The sequence below is a fragment of the Gorilla gorilla genome, chromosome 13 (genome assembly GCF_029281585.2).
Source record: "Gorilla gorilla gorilla isolate KB3781 chromosome 13, NHGRI_mGorGor1-v2.1_pri, whole genome shotgun sequence".
NCBI classification, from domain to species: Eukaryota; Metazoa; Chordata; class Mammalia; order Primates; family Hominidae; genus Gorilla; species Gorilla gorilla.
The window spans coordinates 29398132-29410809 of NC_073237.2; the positions used below are offsets into that span (position 1 = coordinate 29398132).

The 12678-nt window shown below is 40.9% G+C and overlaps 1 protein-coding gene across 27 annotated transcripts in view; it reads right to left on the reverse strand.

The window, feature by feature from the left end:
- Positions 1–744: 744 nt before the first annotated feature.
- LOC101142783 (ankyrin repeat domain-containing protein 18A) overlaps positions 745–12678 on the reverse strand; it is a 125426-nt gene continuing 113492 nt past the window's right edge. For 21 of the 27 annotated variants that reach the window (XM_063696984.1, XM_063696985.1, XM_055351701.2 and 18 more), the window contains 7 exons: positions 9778–10059; positions 8964–9175; positions 7388–7610; positions 4996–5041; positions 3918–3971; positions 3028–3107; positions 1307–1475 (listed from right to left, as the gene is read on the reverse strand). In XM_063696984.1, the coding sequence (XP_063553054.1) occupies positions 1425–1475; positions 3028–3107; positions 3918–3971; positions 4996–5041; positions 7388–7610; positions 8964–9175; positions 9778–10059 (948 nt within the window). In that variant the 3' untranslated portion in view covers positions 1307–1424. The other 6 variants (XM_031006241.3, XM_055351683.2, XM_055351681.2 and 3 more) reach the window with 6 other exon arrangements.

Sequence of the window (12678 nt, forward strand, 5' to 3'; positions counted from 1 at the left end):
GTGCCTGCACCTAAAAGCTGGCTGTGTGGTTCATCCACCAGATTGGGCCCTTTCTGCACTTGAACATGGAGTCCTTCTCAAGATGGCCTGTGGTTGGCCTCTTGGCACCCAAGAAGCCCACAGTTCTGTAGGAGCCCTCATGCATGGACTGGAGCCCCAAAGGCAGTGTACACCCTGCTCCTGAGCCTGCTGCTCATTTCCTCTATGTGGCTCCATCTGCAGCACAGTGGTTGCATTGAGGCCTGTGAATGCCAGGCAAGGCCAAGCTGGCTCAAAGAGCAACCAGCCACCTCTGCAAGGGTGTGCCAGGAGCAGGTGTACCAGCCACCAACCTCACTCGCTGCCAGTCAGGGTAAATCAGTTATTCTACCCTGGAGGTAGGGCCCCAATGCCATCTGCTTTTCCTCAGGCCTCCACTCCATCAGCCGTCAAGTGGCAGCCCCTCAGGCTGTGGGAACCTGGCCACCCCTGATTCCTTGAGTGGGTGAGGCTGGTGGCTGGTCCATCTGCTCCAGGCACACCCTTGCAGAGGTGGCTGGTTGCTCTTTGAGCCAGCTTGGCCTTGCCTGGCATGCACAGGTCCTGGGTACTGACACCCTGCTCTGAGTGAGCTTGTCCTGTCTCGGGCCAAATTCTAACTCTGGCCAGGGCCACAGAAGGCTGAATCCCCTGGGTGGTAATGCTGACTGCTGCTGGGGGGCCCATAGTGCCCTTCCCCTCCCAGGGCCCAGGATGAGGCCCGACTGGGCCAGGACCCTTTAGGTATAGATCTCGTTCCCAAGCAGGGGGCCTCTGTCCCACAGGTTGGATGAGAAGATGCTGCTGGCTGCCAGGGTTGTTCAGATGCCACGTTCACCCTTCCCTCCAGGGACATCAAAGTTTCCAGCTTCCCCTTTGAGAATGACTTCCCAAGGCCCAGGTGCCATCTGGGGCTGCAGGGCAGCTGGCTGCATACTGCCCTGGCTTCTTCCATGTTGGGCTGGTCACTACCCACCAAGGGGGGTCAGATGCAGGCACCAAGTAGGGCGGTTGTCTCTGGACCTGCATCTTGGTTATCACGGAGCCAGACTGGGCCTGGTGACAGGGCCATGATGGGGTTGTCCTGGTGGTCCTGGGGGTGTCCAGAGGAGATGCAGAATGGAATTGCTGCAAGGATGAATGAGATGACTGTCAGCACAGAACAGGCACCCAGTGAGTGCTCAGGGATTACCCTCAGTAGCTGCCCAGAGGCCAAAACCACCCACTTGATAGTGACTGTCCCCAAGCCAGGAGGAAGAGAAGAGAGCAGGTCCCACTCACCTGAGTCTGATCAGTCAGCTGTGTTGAGATGTGCGTCTCACCTAGAAAACAATCCTTCATGCAGAGCCACTCACAGAGACTGCTGTGTGTCTCTAACTGCTCCAAAACACAGAGGCGATGGGGACTCAGCAAGAGTGACATCGTGGGATGACACAACCCACCACAACAGGAGCCTGCTTGGGTCAAGAGGGCCCAGAGTCAGTGTCCTCTATCCCCTGAACTGACATGTGTGCATGCATTGTGTTTGTGTATGCGTGTGTGTGTGTGTGTGTGTACATATGGGTGTGTTTGTTTGTCTTGCTTCTGTGGCCAGGCCTAGCTGCTCCACTCACAGGTGCACCCAGGTCCTCATCACTGTCACCACCAGGGCCCAGGGCCAGGATTAGAGCCTCCCACAGGTGCTCCCCTATTTCTGCCCTCTCCACCGAGGGTGGTCCTAGGGATGCAGACAGAGGAGGGGCGCCAAGCAGAGCAGAGAGGGCTGGCACCCTCTCTAGGTGGAACCCAGGTCATGTGTAAATTTGGAGGTCTGCCAAGCAGTGCTGAAATCAATACATCTTCTCACGTTCTCTTTCCAGGCACCGTCCAGGGTGCCCTGACTCACCTTCCCTACAGATGGAGGCAAAGAGGCTCCACAGACAAACCCCCTGCCTGAGGTCACACATCGGCTAACTGGCCAGGTTCCTACTGACCAGGTGCCCCCAACGAGGCCCCTAATGAGAACTCCTCCATTGACCAGGTCCCACTGACCAAGTCCCCACTGACCATGTCTCCGTAACCAGGCCCTCATTAGTAGGCCTCATGGACCAGACCCCACTGACCAATTTCCCACTGACCTGGTCCCCACTGACTGGGTTCCCACTGACAATACCACAATTTACCAGGTTGCCACTCACCTCACCCCCACTGAATAATTCTCCATGGATCAGTCCCCAGCTGACTGAGCCCCCTCTGACCAGGCTCTCACTCACCAGGCTCCAAGCCACTAAGGCCCCACACTGACCAGACCCCTAATATACTGAATACACCCCACCGACCAGTTTTTTATTGTTTATGTTCCAACCGATCAGGCCCCACTAATAAGGCCACCACTGACCAGGTCTCCACTGACTAGGCTTCCGATGACTAGGTCACAAGGTACCCACTGGGTGAGGCCTTCACTGAGGAGGCCACCGCTAACCAGGTCCCTGCTGATCAGGTCCCAACTGGCCAGGTCCTGATGGCTAGGTCATCTCTGACCACGGTCCACTGACGAGGCCCTTGAGCAGCTGTGTTCAAAGTCTCATTACAATGCTGCCATCAGCCCACAGACCCTCCCTCCCTGCATGTGTGCCCAGGGATCAGGCCCGGGGGGTTTTCTTGGGCCGCAAGGCCTCTCCTCCAAGACACAGGGAGGGAGTCAGCCTCAGGCTCCAGGTACCCAGCTTCACACTCACCCCGCAAGGCCCTCTGGGCCCATCTCAAAGGAGACAATGAGGTGGCCTGGCACTGCCTGGACATGCCATCTTCCCTATTCCTGAGTGTCAGAGTGGGAGGAAGGGAGGGACATTTGGCAGACAAGACACCCTGTGCTGCTGGGTCTCCCAGGGCCCTTCCCACAGAGCCCCGATCTAGAGACACAGCACAGAGGCTGCAGGGAGACTAATCAAGAACCCTTGAGGCTGAGCCAGGGACCACATGAGGACTGTCCCCAGACAGCTAGAAGGCCCTTTGCTAGTTTCTTGGTACCTCAGTGGATGCGACAGCGGTTCTTCTGTTGGGGACTAGTGAGCGCATGATGGGAAGGGCTTGCCTGTGCTTCCTCGGTGCTGCCGCAAAGAAAATACAACATTAGTTTAGAACACCTTGTGCCAGAAAGTAAAAAAGTGCTGACAGAGTAATGGGGACAAATCAAAAAGACATAAAGTCAGCTTGAAATGTCTACCACTGGCCTAATCTTAGGGAACTGGAGCACCAGAATCATGATTTTCCCTTCTCCTTTATTTATTGGTTTTATTTCTCCATGTAGAACAAAGAAGAAAATAAGAAAAACAATCATCTGGCAACCATCACAGTAATACTTGTTCAAACACAAGTCATCCATGAAATGCTAAATCTAGTGGGTTTTGAGGAGTAACCAGATATTTACAGAGCTTCAAAGTATCTCCACACAAAATGCTATTGAACTACAAGAAGAAAACCGTAACACTAGTATGGACAAACCTGGCAGATACTCTTTAAGTCTCCTACTATATATGGTAATAAAAACTGTAAAATGCAAAGAAGCCCTCGATGAGCTTTACTAAAGTATCAATGATGACTTGGTTGTTTGGCTGTTTAAACAGCTGACATTCAGGCAATTTGAGTACGTCAAACTCAATAATACTGGTGTTCATTTGCAAGATCCACTTAAAACTCAAGGAGGCTAAAAAACATCATTTAAAATAACATATAAATATACACCATATATGACATGAAAATATTCTACTTTAGTAAAGATTATGATGTTTTATATTTTATGAGAAACAATTAAAATTTCATGTAAATAGCCCAGTAATAAAGTTTTATGATCTTTTAAATCATACAACTGTTCCTTAAGATTTTATGGTTAAATAATCTCTTCATTAGATGTGGCTTACCAGTGGATTCTACAAAAGAAAGTAGACGGGAGCAAGCGCCCAACATAGCAAAACCTGGAAAGAAAAAGAAAGGATTATGTTCTTTACCTAAAACATTTCAGTTAACGAAGTGTAAGTTTAAAATGTGGAGTTGAGAACGTTATCAGAGTTAATAAGAATGAGAAATATGTACGTGCAATTACAATACAAAATTACTATTAAATCATTTACATATGGCGTTAATTCCAATTGTGGTTAAATATCACAGCTTTTTCATTCTTCATTCATGTACTCAACAGCCATGTGCTAAGGTACTAGAGCCAGCACTGGAATTACAAGATGAAGATAGCATGGGCCACCTCCCAATAGTCATATGCTATAACCTAAAAGACAGGCAGGTAATGTCCATATAGAGTCATAGATACCATGACAGGTATACAGCAGGGCACTATTGGAACATACAGAAGGGACATCTATCCCACTTTTGTGTCAATATCATGGGCTTTCTGGTGGAGGGGATACATAGGTTGATGACTGAAGGACGAGGAAAATCTTGCCAGATAGAGGGAAGAGGTGAAGGCAAAGATCCTGAGGTAACAAAGAGCCCTGCGGAGTTCTATTCTGTCCACTTTGGTGCTAGAGCAAAGGGCAGAATGCAGTAAGTGGTGAGAGACAAGGCTGAGTAACCTGACAAGAATTACATTGATGTGGGTGTTTTTATTTCATGGTGAAATTTTTGGAACTTTTCCTGAGAACAGATGTAAGCCAATTGATGCCTTTGTTTTTGGAGAATCGTTTCAGTGTGCTAGCTGACAGTTCCATGAGGATGGCAAAAGTGAAGAAATTGTAGAGCTGGAAAAAAAGAGATGGATCCACTTCTTGGGAATTTTTTAAGCTATGGAACATGATGAATTAATGATGCATAAGTATACTCTTCACTGTGAAAGTTTTTGTTTTCACATCTTTCATTAGATGTGTGTAAGAAAAAGATACTGAACGTAGTATCTACTAACCCAACAATGAAAAGGAATGCCATTTGCTATTTACACTTTATTACTAAAATAAACCTAAATTTAATTAATACATTTTGGCAACATACTTTTCTTTGTTCCTGTAATTATTTGTTCTACACGGTCCAGCTCCATCTAAAATAAGTAAAAAATAATAATAATAATGTTTAAGTTAAACAAGAAATATTATCATGAGATTAATATATTACAAAATGTGGCCCTTAGTATTTTTAGTGACTAGACATAACACAAAGTTTGCTTAAATAGAAAATTAATCACATTAAGTAAAGTAAAATTTCTGCTTATTCTAAGTTTAGATAATAGAGGATGTATCTGTGTAATGCTGTTTAGAGTAATCTGACAAAAATAGATAATATTGGTCTATTGTATATACATAATTTTAGAAAGGTGGTGTTTTGTTTGTACAAAGGTTAAACAATGGCCGGGCACGGCAGCTCATGCCTGTAGTCCCAGCACTTTGGGAGGCAAATGTGGGCAGATCACGAAGTCAAGAGATCGAGACCATCCTGGCCAACATGATGAAACCCTATCTCTACTAAAAATACAAAAATTAGCTGAGTGTGGTGGTGCATGCCTCTAGTCCCAGCTACTCGGGAGGCTGAGGCAGGAAAATGGCTTGAACCCAGGAGGTGGAGGTTGCAGTGAGCCGAGATCGTGCCACGGCACTCCAGCCTAGTGACAGAGTGAAACTCCATCTCAAAAAAAAGAAAAAAAAAGGTTAAACAATTAAAGTCACATTTTGCAATGAATGAATGCATTGCTTTGAAATTCTTAGCAAAACTCTGTCCTTTACAAAAGTTTAATCCATTTTTTACTTAAATAAATATTTTCTTAAAAAGAAATTTGTATTCTTTACTTACTGAAAAAAATATGTACAGTAAAGTTTTCTTTTTTTTTTCTAGTTTGTATCCTAAATTAAAGTGGTACCTGTATAAGTTTCTTCCAAAAGTATATTGAGGAATGCTGAGGTTTGGAGTACAATTGAACCCATCACACAGGTAGTGAGCATAGGACCGAAGAAGCAGTTTTTCAACCCTGGCCCACTCTGTCCCTCCCCATTCTTATTTCCTGGTGTCTATTGTTCCCATGTTTATGTCAATGGGCACCTGATGTGTAGCTCCCACATACGAGAGCAAACAAGATATTTGGTTTCTGTTTCTGCGTTAGTTTCCTTAGGATAGTGGATTCCAGCTGTATCCATGTTGCTGCAAAGGACACGATTTTGTTCTTTTCATGGCTGCATAGTATTTGGTATATATGGAATTTTCCAATCTACCTTGGATTTTCAATCTACCTTGGGTGCACCTGGATTGACTCCATGTCTTTGCTATTGTGAATAGTGCTGCAATGAACATACATGTGCATGCATCTTTTTGTTACAATGATTTATATTTTCCTTTAGGTATAACCCTAGTATAGTAATGGGGTTGCTGCATGTGGGATTACAGGTGCCTGCCACCACACCTGGCTAATTTTTGTAGTTTTAGTAGAGACGGGGTTTCATCATGTTGGCCAGACTGGTATCAAACTCCTGTCCTCAGGTGATCTGCCTGCCTCGGCCTCCCAAAATGCTGGGATTACAGGCGTGAGCCACCACACCTGGCCAAGCACAAAGCTTTTAACAGAAAAATGGAAATGAACCTTTCAGTGTTTTGTTCATTTAATTCATAAAATGCACTTATTTGGGGTTCTATTAAATAATAAATATCTATATGTTGTTAAGTGTTTGGTTGCCTGTCATTCACTTGTGATTATGGGTGGAAAGAGTTAAATTGGTGCAAAGAAACTTTAAAAGTGGTATGGGCTGGGCACAGAGGATCACCCCTGTAATCCCAGCACTTTGGGAGGCTGAGGTGGGTGGATAACAAGGTCAAGAGTTCGAGACCTGCCTGGCCAATATGGTGAAATCCCATCTCTACTAAAAATACAAAAATTAGCCAGGTGTGGTGGCAGACACCTGTAGTCCCAGCTACTTGGGAGGCTGAGGCAGGAGAATCACTTGAACCCAGGAGGCAGAGGTTGCAATGAGCTGAGATCATGCCACTGCACTCTAGCCTAGGCAACAGAGCAAGACACCATCTCAAAAAAAAAAAAAATGATATGAACCACAGACAAACTACAATCAAGTAGAGTAAGACAAAGCATTTCAAAGTATACCATCAGTTATTAGGCAATAACATGCATTTTCTAAAACCTAACTTAAACGCAGCTTTTAAAGAAATTTTAAATGTGTCAGTTTAACCACATTTATTGAATAAAGTTAGCAAATGGGTGTCTCTTGAAAATGAGAGCTCCAGGGAATTAAAAAATGTAAAGTTTCCATTTCCTTTCTGTGTTAACACAGCTAATTATAATCTTAACAAGCGTAAGTCAACAGAACAACTCAGTATTTCATCAAATTATAAACAAGAATTATATTAGAGAAATGAAACCCAAAAGAGAAATGGTCATATGACTAACCTCAGCCAAGGAGTTCTTGCAGTTATTTGAAGGCTGTGGGTTTGAAGTAGGAATTCTTATGGCCGTTTTGGGAATATATTTTCTGTCAAGTCCTATACCATTAAGATTTTCAACACAAGGTAACTCTGGGTCTGGCCTTGTAGGAAGAGTGCTGAGAAAATATTTCATCCGCTGTTTCTCCGTAAAGAGCTTGGTGCTGATCACTGCTATTTTCTTATCCGATCTGTAAAGAGAGCAAAGACAAATGCTTAGTATTTCATTTTTCCTTGAATGATTCTTAATGACTTGCATTTTTTAAAAAGTTGCCCTGAGAGTAAACCAAATTACCCATTAAACAGTGTTTTCACACGAAGATGTGTTAGAGCATACCTCTTGCAAGTAACGGTAATTTAAAAATCATTCTAAATAAGTGTATGTGTTTCTAAGGTGATTTCTACTGAACAAGCAGTTCAAAGTGGACAGGGAAGAGAAATGGCTATCAGTGATGTACAGCTCAACAGGTAACCTAGCTGCCTTCTAAAATAGCTCTACTTATAAGATTCTAAAGATTCCTTTAGATATACTTGTATTTAAAGGGTAACTATGTGGGAAAATGATTACGCTAATTTGCTTGACTATAAGAACTACTTCACTATAAATAATTATATGAAAACATCATGTTGTACTCCTTAAATAATGTAGATTAAGAAAACTAAAATGAACAAAAATAATCTAGAAATACTTGTGTTTAGTAAACCAGTTTCAGGTTTCACCTTGTACATTTCACCCATTCTCTAAGAACACTTAAGTATTTGGCACTGAGGAATAACTCAGAGCAACAACTCCTGGGGGAAAACTAGACTGGTTGGTTGGTGATCAAAAAGAACTAAAGCATCTCTGAAGGCAATTAGCCCTCAACACTGTGACCAAGGCACTGGAGGTGGGGCTTGTTCTTTCTGCCTTCCACACAGCCCTTCAGGCTGAACAAGGTGTTATTTTTGAACCCTTGTGGATTACCCTTCTTTTCATTCCTGTGATAATTATTCCCTCTTTCACAAGGATGCCTTTATGTAACACCTTGAAAATGTTACACAAATAGTCTTTCTTGAGGCACCCCCTAGTGATAATACTAAAGATCACAATCAAAAACAGTCCCTGCCTGAGTGCCAGGATGTGCCCAGAGTAGCAGTATCACTTGACACTTTGGGTTTAGGTTGTGATCTACCAAAAAATAAATTAAACTCATTAATATTCCCATTTAGGGAAATTCTGACAAGTAATTTTATAACAAGATCACTTTATTGATCATAAAGCTTCAAAAATACTTAGTGAAAAAAACTAACAGGTCAGGTTAACTACCTGAGACTTTTCAGGGGAAAAAAGCCACACAAAAACAAAAAAAGAGAAGAGAGACAGAAACTATCCTTGATGAACATTTTAAAGGTAGGATTATTTACTAACATTATTTTCCAAAATTACATTATCAAATTAGCATTCACTTCCTACTGATCTCCTGAAGCCATGTCACTAAAAATTATGCTTTTAAAACAAATTAATGAGCTGAATTCATTTTCTATGAGTGTATGTTTTGACTTACTTCGTTAATTTTTTTGACATGGAATTGTTAGCTTTCAGTGCTGCTGCAAAGGCTTCCTTAAATTCTTCTAATTCAGTTGTAACCTCTTCATAAGCAGTTTTCATTTTGGAGAATTTACATTCCACATCTTTAAGTGTGAGTTCCTTCTTTTTTAGTGAAGCCGTATTATCCTTGTTTAACTGCTCTAATTGTTTTTCATATTGTGCTTGTTTCTAAAACAAATGAAAAGAATACACTTTTAAAACAATTATAAGTTAATTACCATAGGTTTGTTGCCTTTCATTTTGAATCAGTGATTCGAAGAGCAATTTTGAGTACGTTGAAAAGAGGCTGAAGCTTAAAATATTTATCAGCAATATCAACAAAACTAATAACTGAATTCAGAATTGTCTGATTTAAAAAAATTTGAAATCATACTTATGTTAGTATTAATGTAATCTTGTCCTATAAAAAGTAATAGAATCCATTTATAATTTTAAAAAGTGAACAATGAACAACATAGCTTAAGACCAATTCAAAAGTATCATATAATTTCTAAATCACAGTTTTCTCTTATGCCAACTAGTCTTAATCATCAAATTCCCCCTTTTACTCTATAGTGAGAATCATTACTTTGAAAGATTGATTTTGTTATAATAATAATGGAAATTTAAATATTTAAAAGGAAAAAAGTCACTTTTTTTCTAGAACTCTACAAAGGAAATTGCTGTAAGAGAGGCAGAGGAAACACAATATATACATATCCAAAATATAGTTTGCAGTGAAATAAATGAAAGCCCATTACAGATAAACTTACCTGATTTTAAAAACTAACCTGTAAATGGATTTCTTCTAATTTTTCTATTTCCTGCATTGTCCTTTCATCCAGCTCCGATTTATATTCTTGTAGTTTACCAAGTTCTACCATATCTTTTTCCATATGTGTCTTAAGATTTAATACTTCTTCTTCCAACATCTTTTTATCCTTCTCAAGTTTTTCACGTTTCTCTTGTACTTTTCTCATAGATAATAACTCCTGATGAAGAACTTCATTGTCTTTGGCCAAATTGACACATTTTGAAGACACAGCTTCCTTCTCGGCCACAAGATCATTAAACTGCATTAAGAAAATAATAGAGCTTGATAATGAAGTAGGCTGAGAATAATCTAATACAAAACCAATAGCAAATTTTGAAATGCATTGACTTGAAATAAAATGTTATCTATAATGTAGTAGATTCTTCAAATGTGAACCCTTAAATTACTCAGAATTTTAAGAACAAAGTTAAAGCTACCATGAGTCACAAAAATGTGCTTTACTGTCATCATCTTTGCCACAGAACTTTTGCAGTTGCTTTTACTTTTATTTTTCTGATAATTCATTTTTGTTCCTCCTTAAATGGCACTAAGTTATCTCTTAGTAAAAAGTGTCTAACCCTCTTCCCTCATCATCATTCCCCAAAATTTGTCAGAAAAACTTTCAGAGATATCATATTGAGTTATTTAGGCCAAAGTCAATAAATGGCTCTCAGAATAAGACTTTGAAAATAATATAATACTCTACGCTAGGCATGGTGGCTCATGCTTGTAATCCCAGCACTTTAGGAGGCTGTGGCAGAAAGATCACTGGAGGCCAGGAATTTGAGATCAGCCAGAGCAACATAGTGAGACCCCCATCTCTACAAAAAAACAAATTTAAAAAATTAGCCAGGCATGGTGGCTCAGGCCTGTAGACCCAGCTAGTTGGGAGACTGAGACAAAAGGATGGCTTATACCCAGAGTTCAGGGCTGCAGTGAATTATGACCACATCACTGCACTTCTTCCTGGATGATAGACAAAGACCATATCTCAAAAAAACACAAAATAATGAATCCCGTAAATAAGGATTCTGATGCCATAAGCCTTTCCCTAAACTGCAAATGTTTCATGCTTATTTGAATTGCATTTTAAGAAGTAACGATTCTTGGGGTAAAGGCCATAGAATACAGCACCCAGAAACAAATCCACATATTTACAGCCAACTTATTTTGGAATAAGGTGCCAAGAACATACATTGGGGAAAGGACACCCTCTTCAAATGAATAGCACTGGGAAACTACCCATATGAAGAATGATACTAGCTTCCTATCTATATAGCACCGTATAGCAAAATAAACTCAGAATCGATTGAAGACTGAAATGTAAGGCCCAAAATTATCAAACTATTATAAGTAAACATAGGGAAAATGCTTCAGGACATTAGTCTGCACAAAGATTTGTATAGGTAAGACATCAGAAGCATAGGCAACAAACAAATGATAGACAAATGGTACTACAACTGAGTGAAGAGAAAACCTGTAGAATGGAAGAAAACATTTTCAAGCGATTCATCCAAAATATCCAAATACACAAGACAAATATCCAAAGTACACAAGGAACTCAAACACCCTGACAGTAAACAAAAATAATCTGAGTTCAAAACTAGGCAAAAGATCCGATTAGATATTTCTCCTTTTTTTTTAAGAGAAAAAAAAGAAATACAAATGGTGAACAAATACATTTTAAAATGTTCAGTATCACTAATCATCAGGGAAATACAAATCAAACCTACAATGTGATATAATCTTGCTCCATTTCAATAAATGGCTATCATAGAAAACACACAAAAAAGTGCTGATGAGGTTTCAGAGAACAGTAAACTCTTACATGCTGTTCGCGGGAAGGTAAATTAGTGCAGCTACTATAGAAAACAACATGAGGCTTTCTCAAAAAATGAACAATGCAACTGCCGAGGGATCCAGCAACCCCACTACTGGGTATTCAGGCAATAGAAAAGAAAACAATAGATCACAAGGATACTTGTCCTCATATGTTTATTGTAGCACTATTCACAACAGCTAATGTATAAAATCAACCTACATGTCCATCAACAAATGAATGGACAAAAAAATTGTGGTACACATAAACAATGGAATACTCACCATATAAAAAAATGAAATCCTCTTACTTGTAGCCACGTGGATCAGTCTGGAGGATATTATGTTAAGTGCAGACACAGAAAGATAAATACTGCACATTCTCACTCATGTGTGGGAGCTAAAGAAAAATTGAGGGCTGGGCAACATGGCTGATGCCCATAATTTCCTAGCACTTTGAAAGACCGAGGCAGGAGAATCACTTGAAGCCAAAAGTTCCAGAGCAGCCTGAACAACATAGAGAGACATCTCTACAAAGTAAAAAATCAGACAGGTGCAATGGTGCACGCCCATAATCCTAGCTGCTCAGGAGGGTGAGGTCGGAGGATCACATGGGCCCCAGAGGTTGAGGCTGCAGTGAGCTATGATCAAATCACTGTCTCTAGCCTGGATGACTCTACAGTTGCCCAGAGCCCAGACTACACTAGCAAGACCCTGTCTCTTAACAACAAAAATCTCATAGAATTAGGAGAGGGGAGTCTGGTTAATGGATACAGAATTACAGTTAGATAAGAGGAATGAGTTCTGATGTTGTGGCATTATAGAGTGAATATGGTTAACTATGATTTATTGAATATTTTTAAAAAGCTAGAAGATTTTGAATGTTCACAATTCAAAGAAATGAAAAATGTTTGAAGTAGTAAGAAGTAGTAAATATGCTAGTTAGCTTGATCATTATGCACTATATAAATTTATCAAAATGTCACCCTATAGCCCATAATTATGTATATACATGTCAATTAAAACAAAAGAGAATCTATATTCATCCCATTAAAAGAAT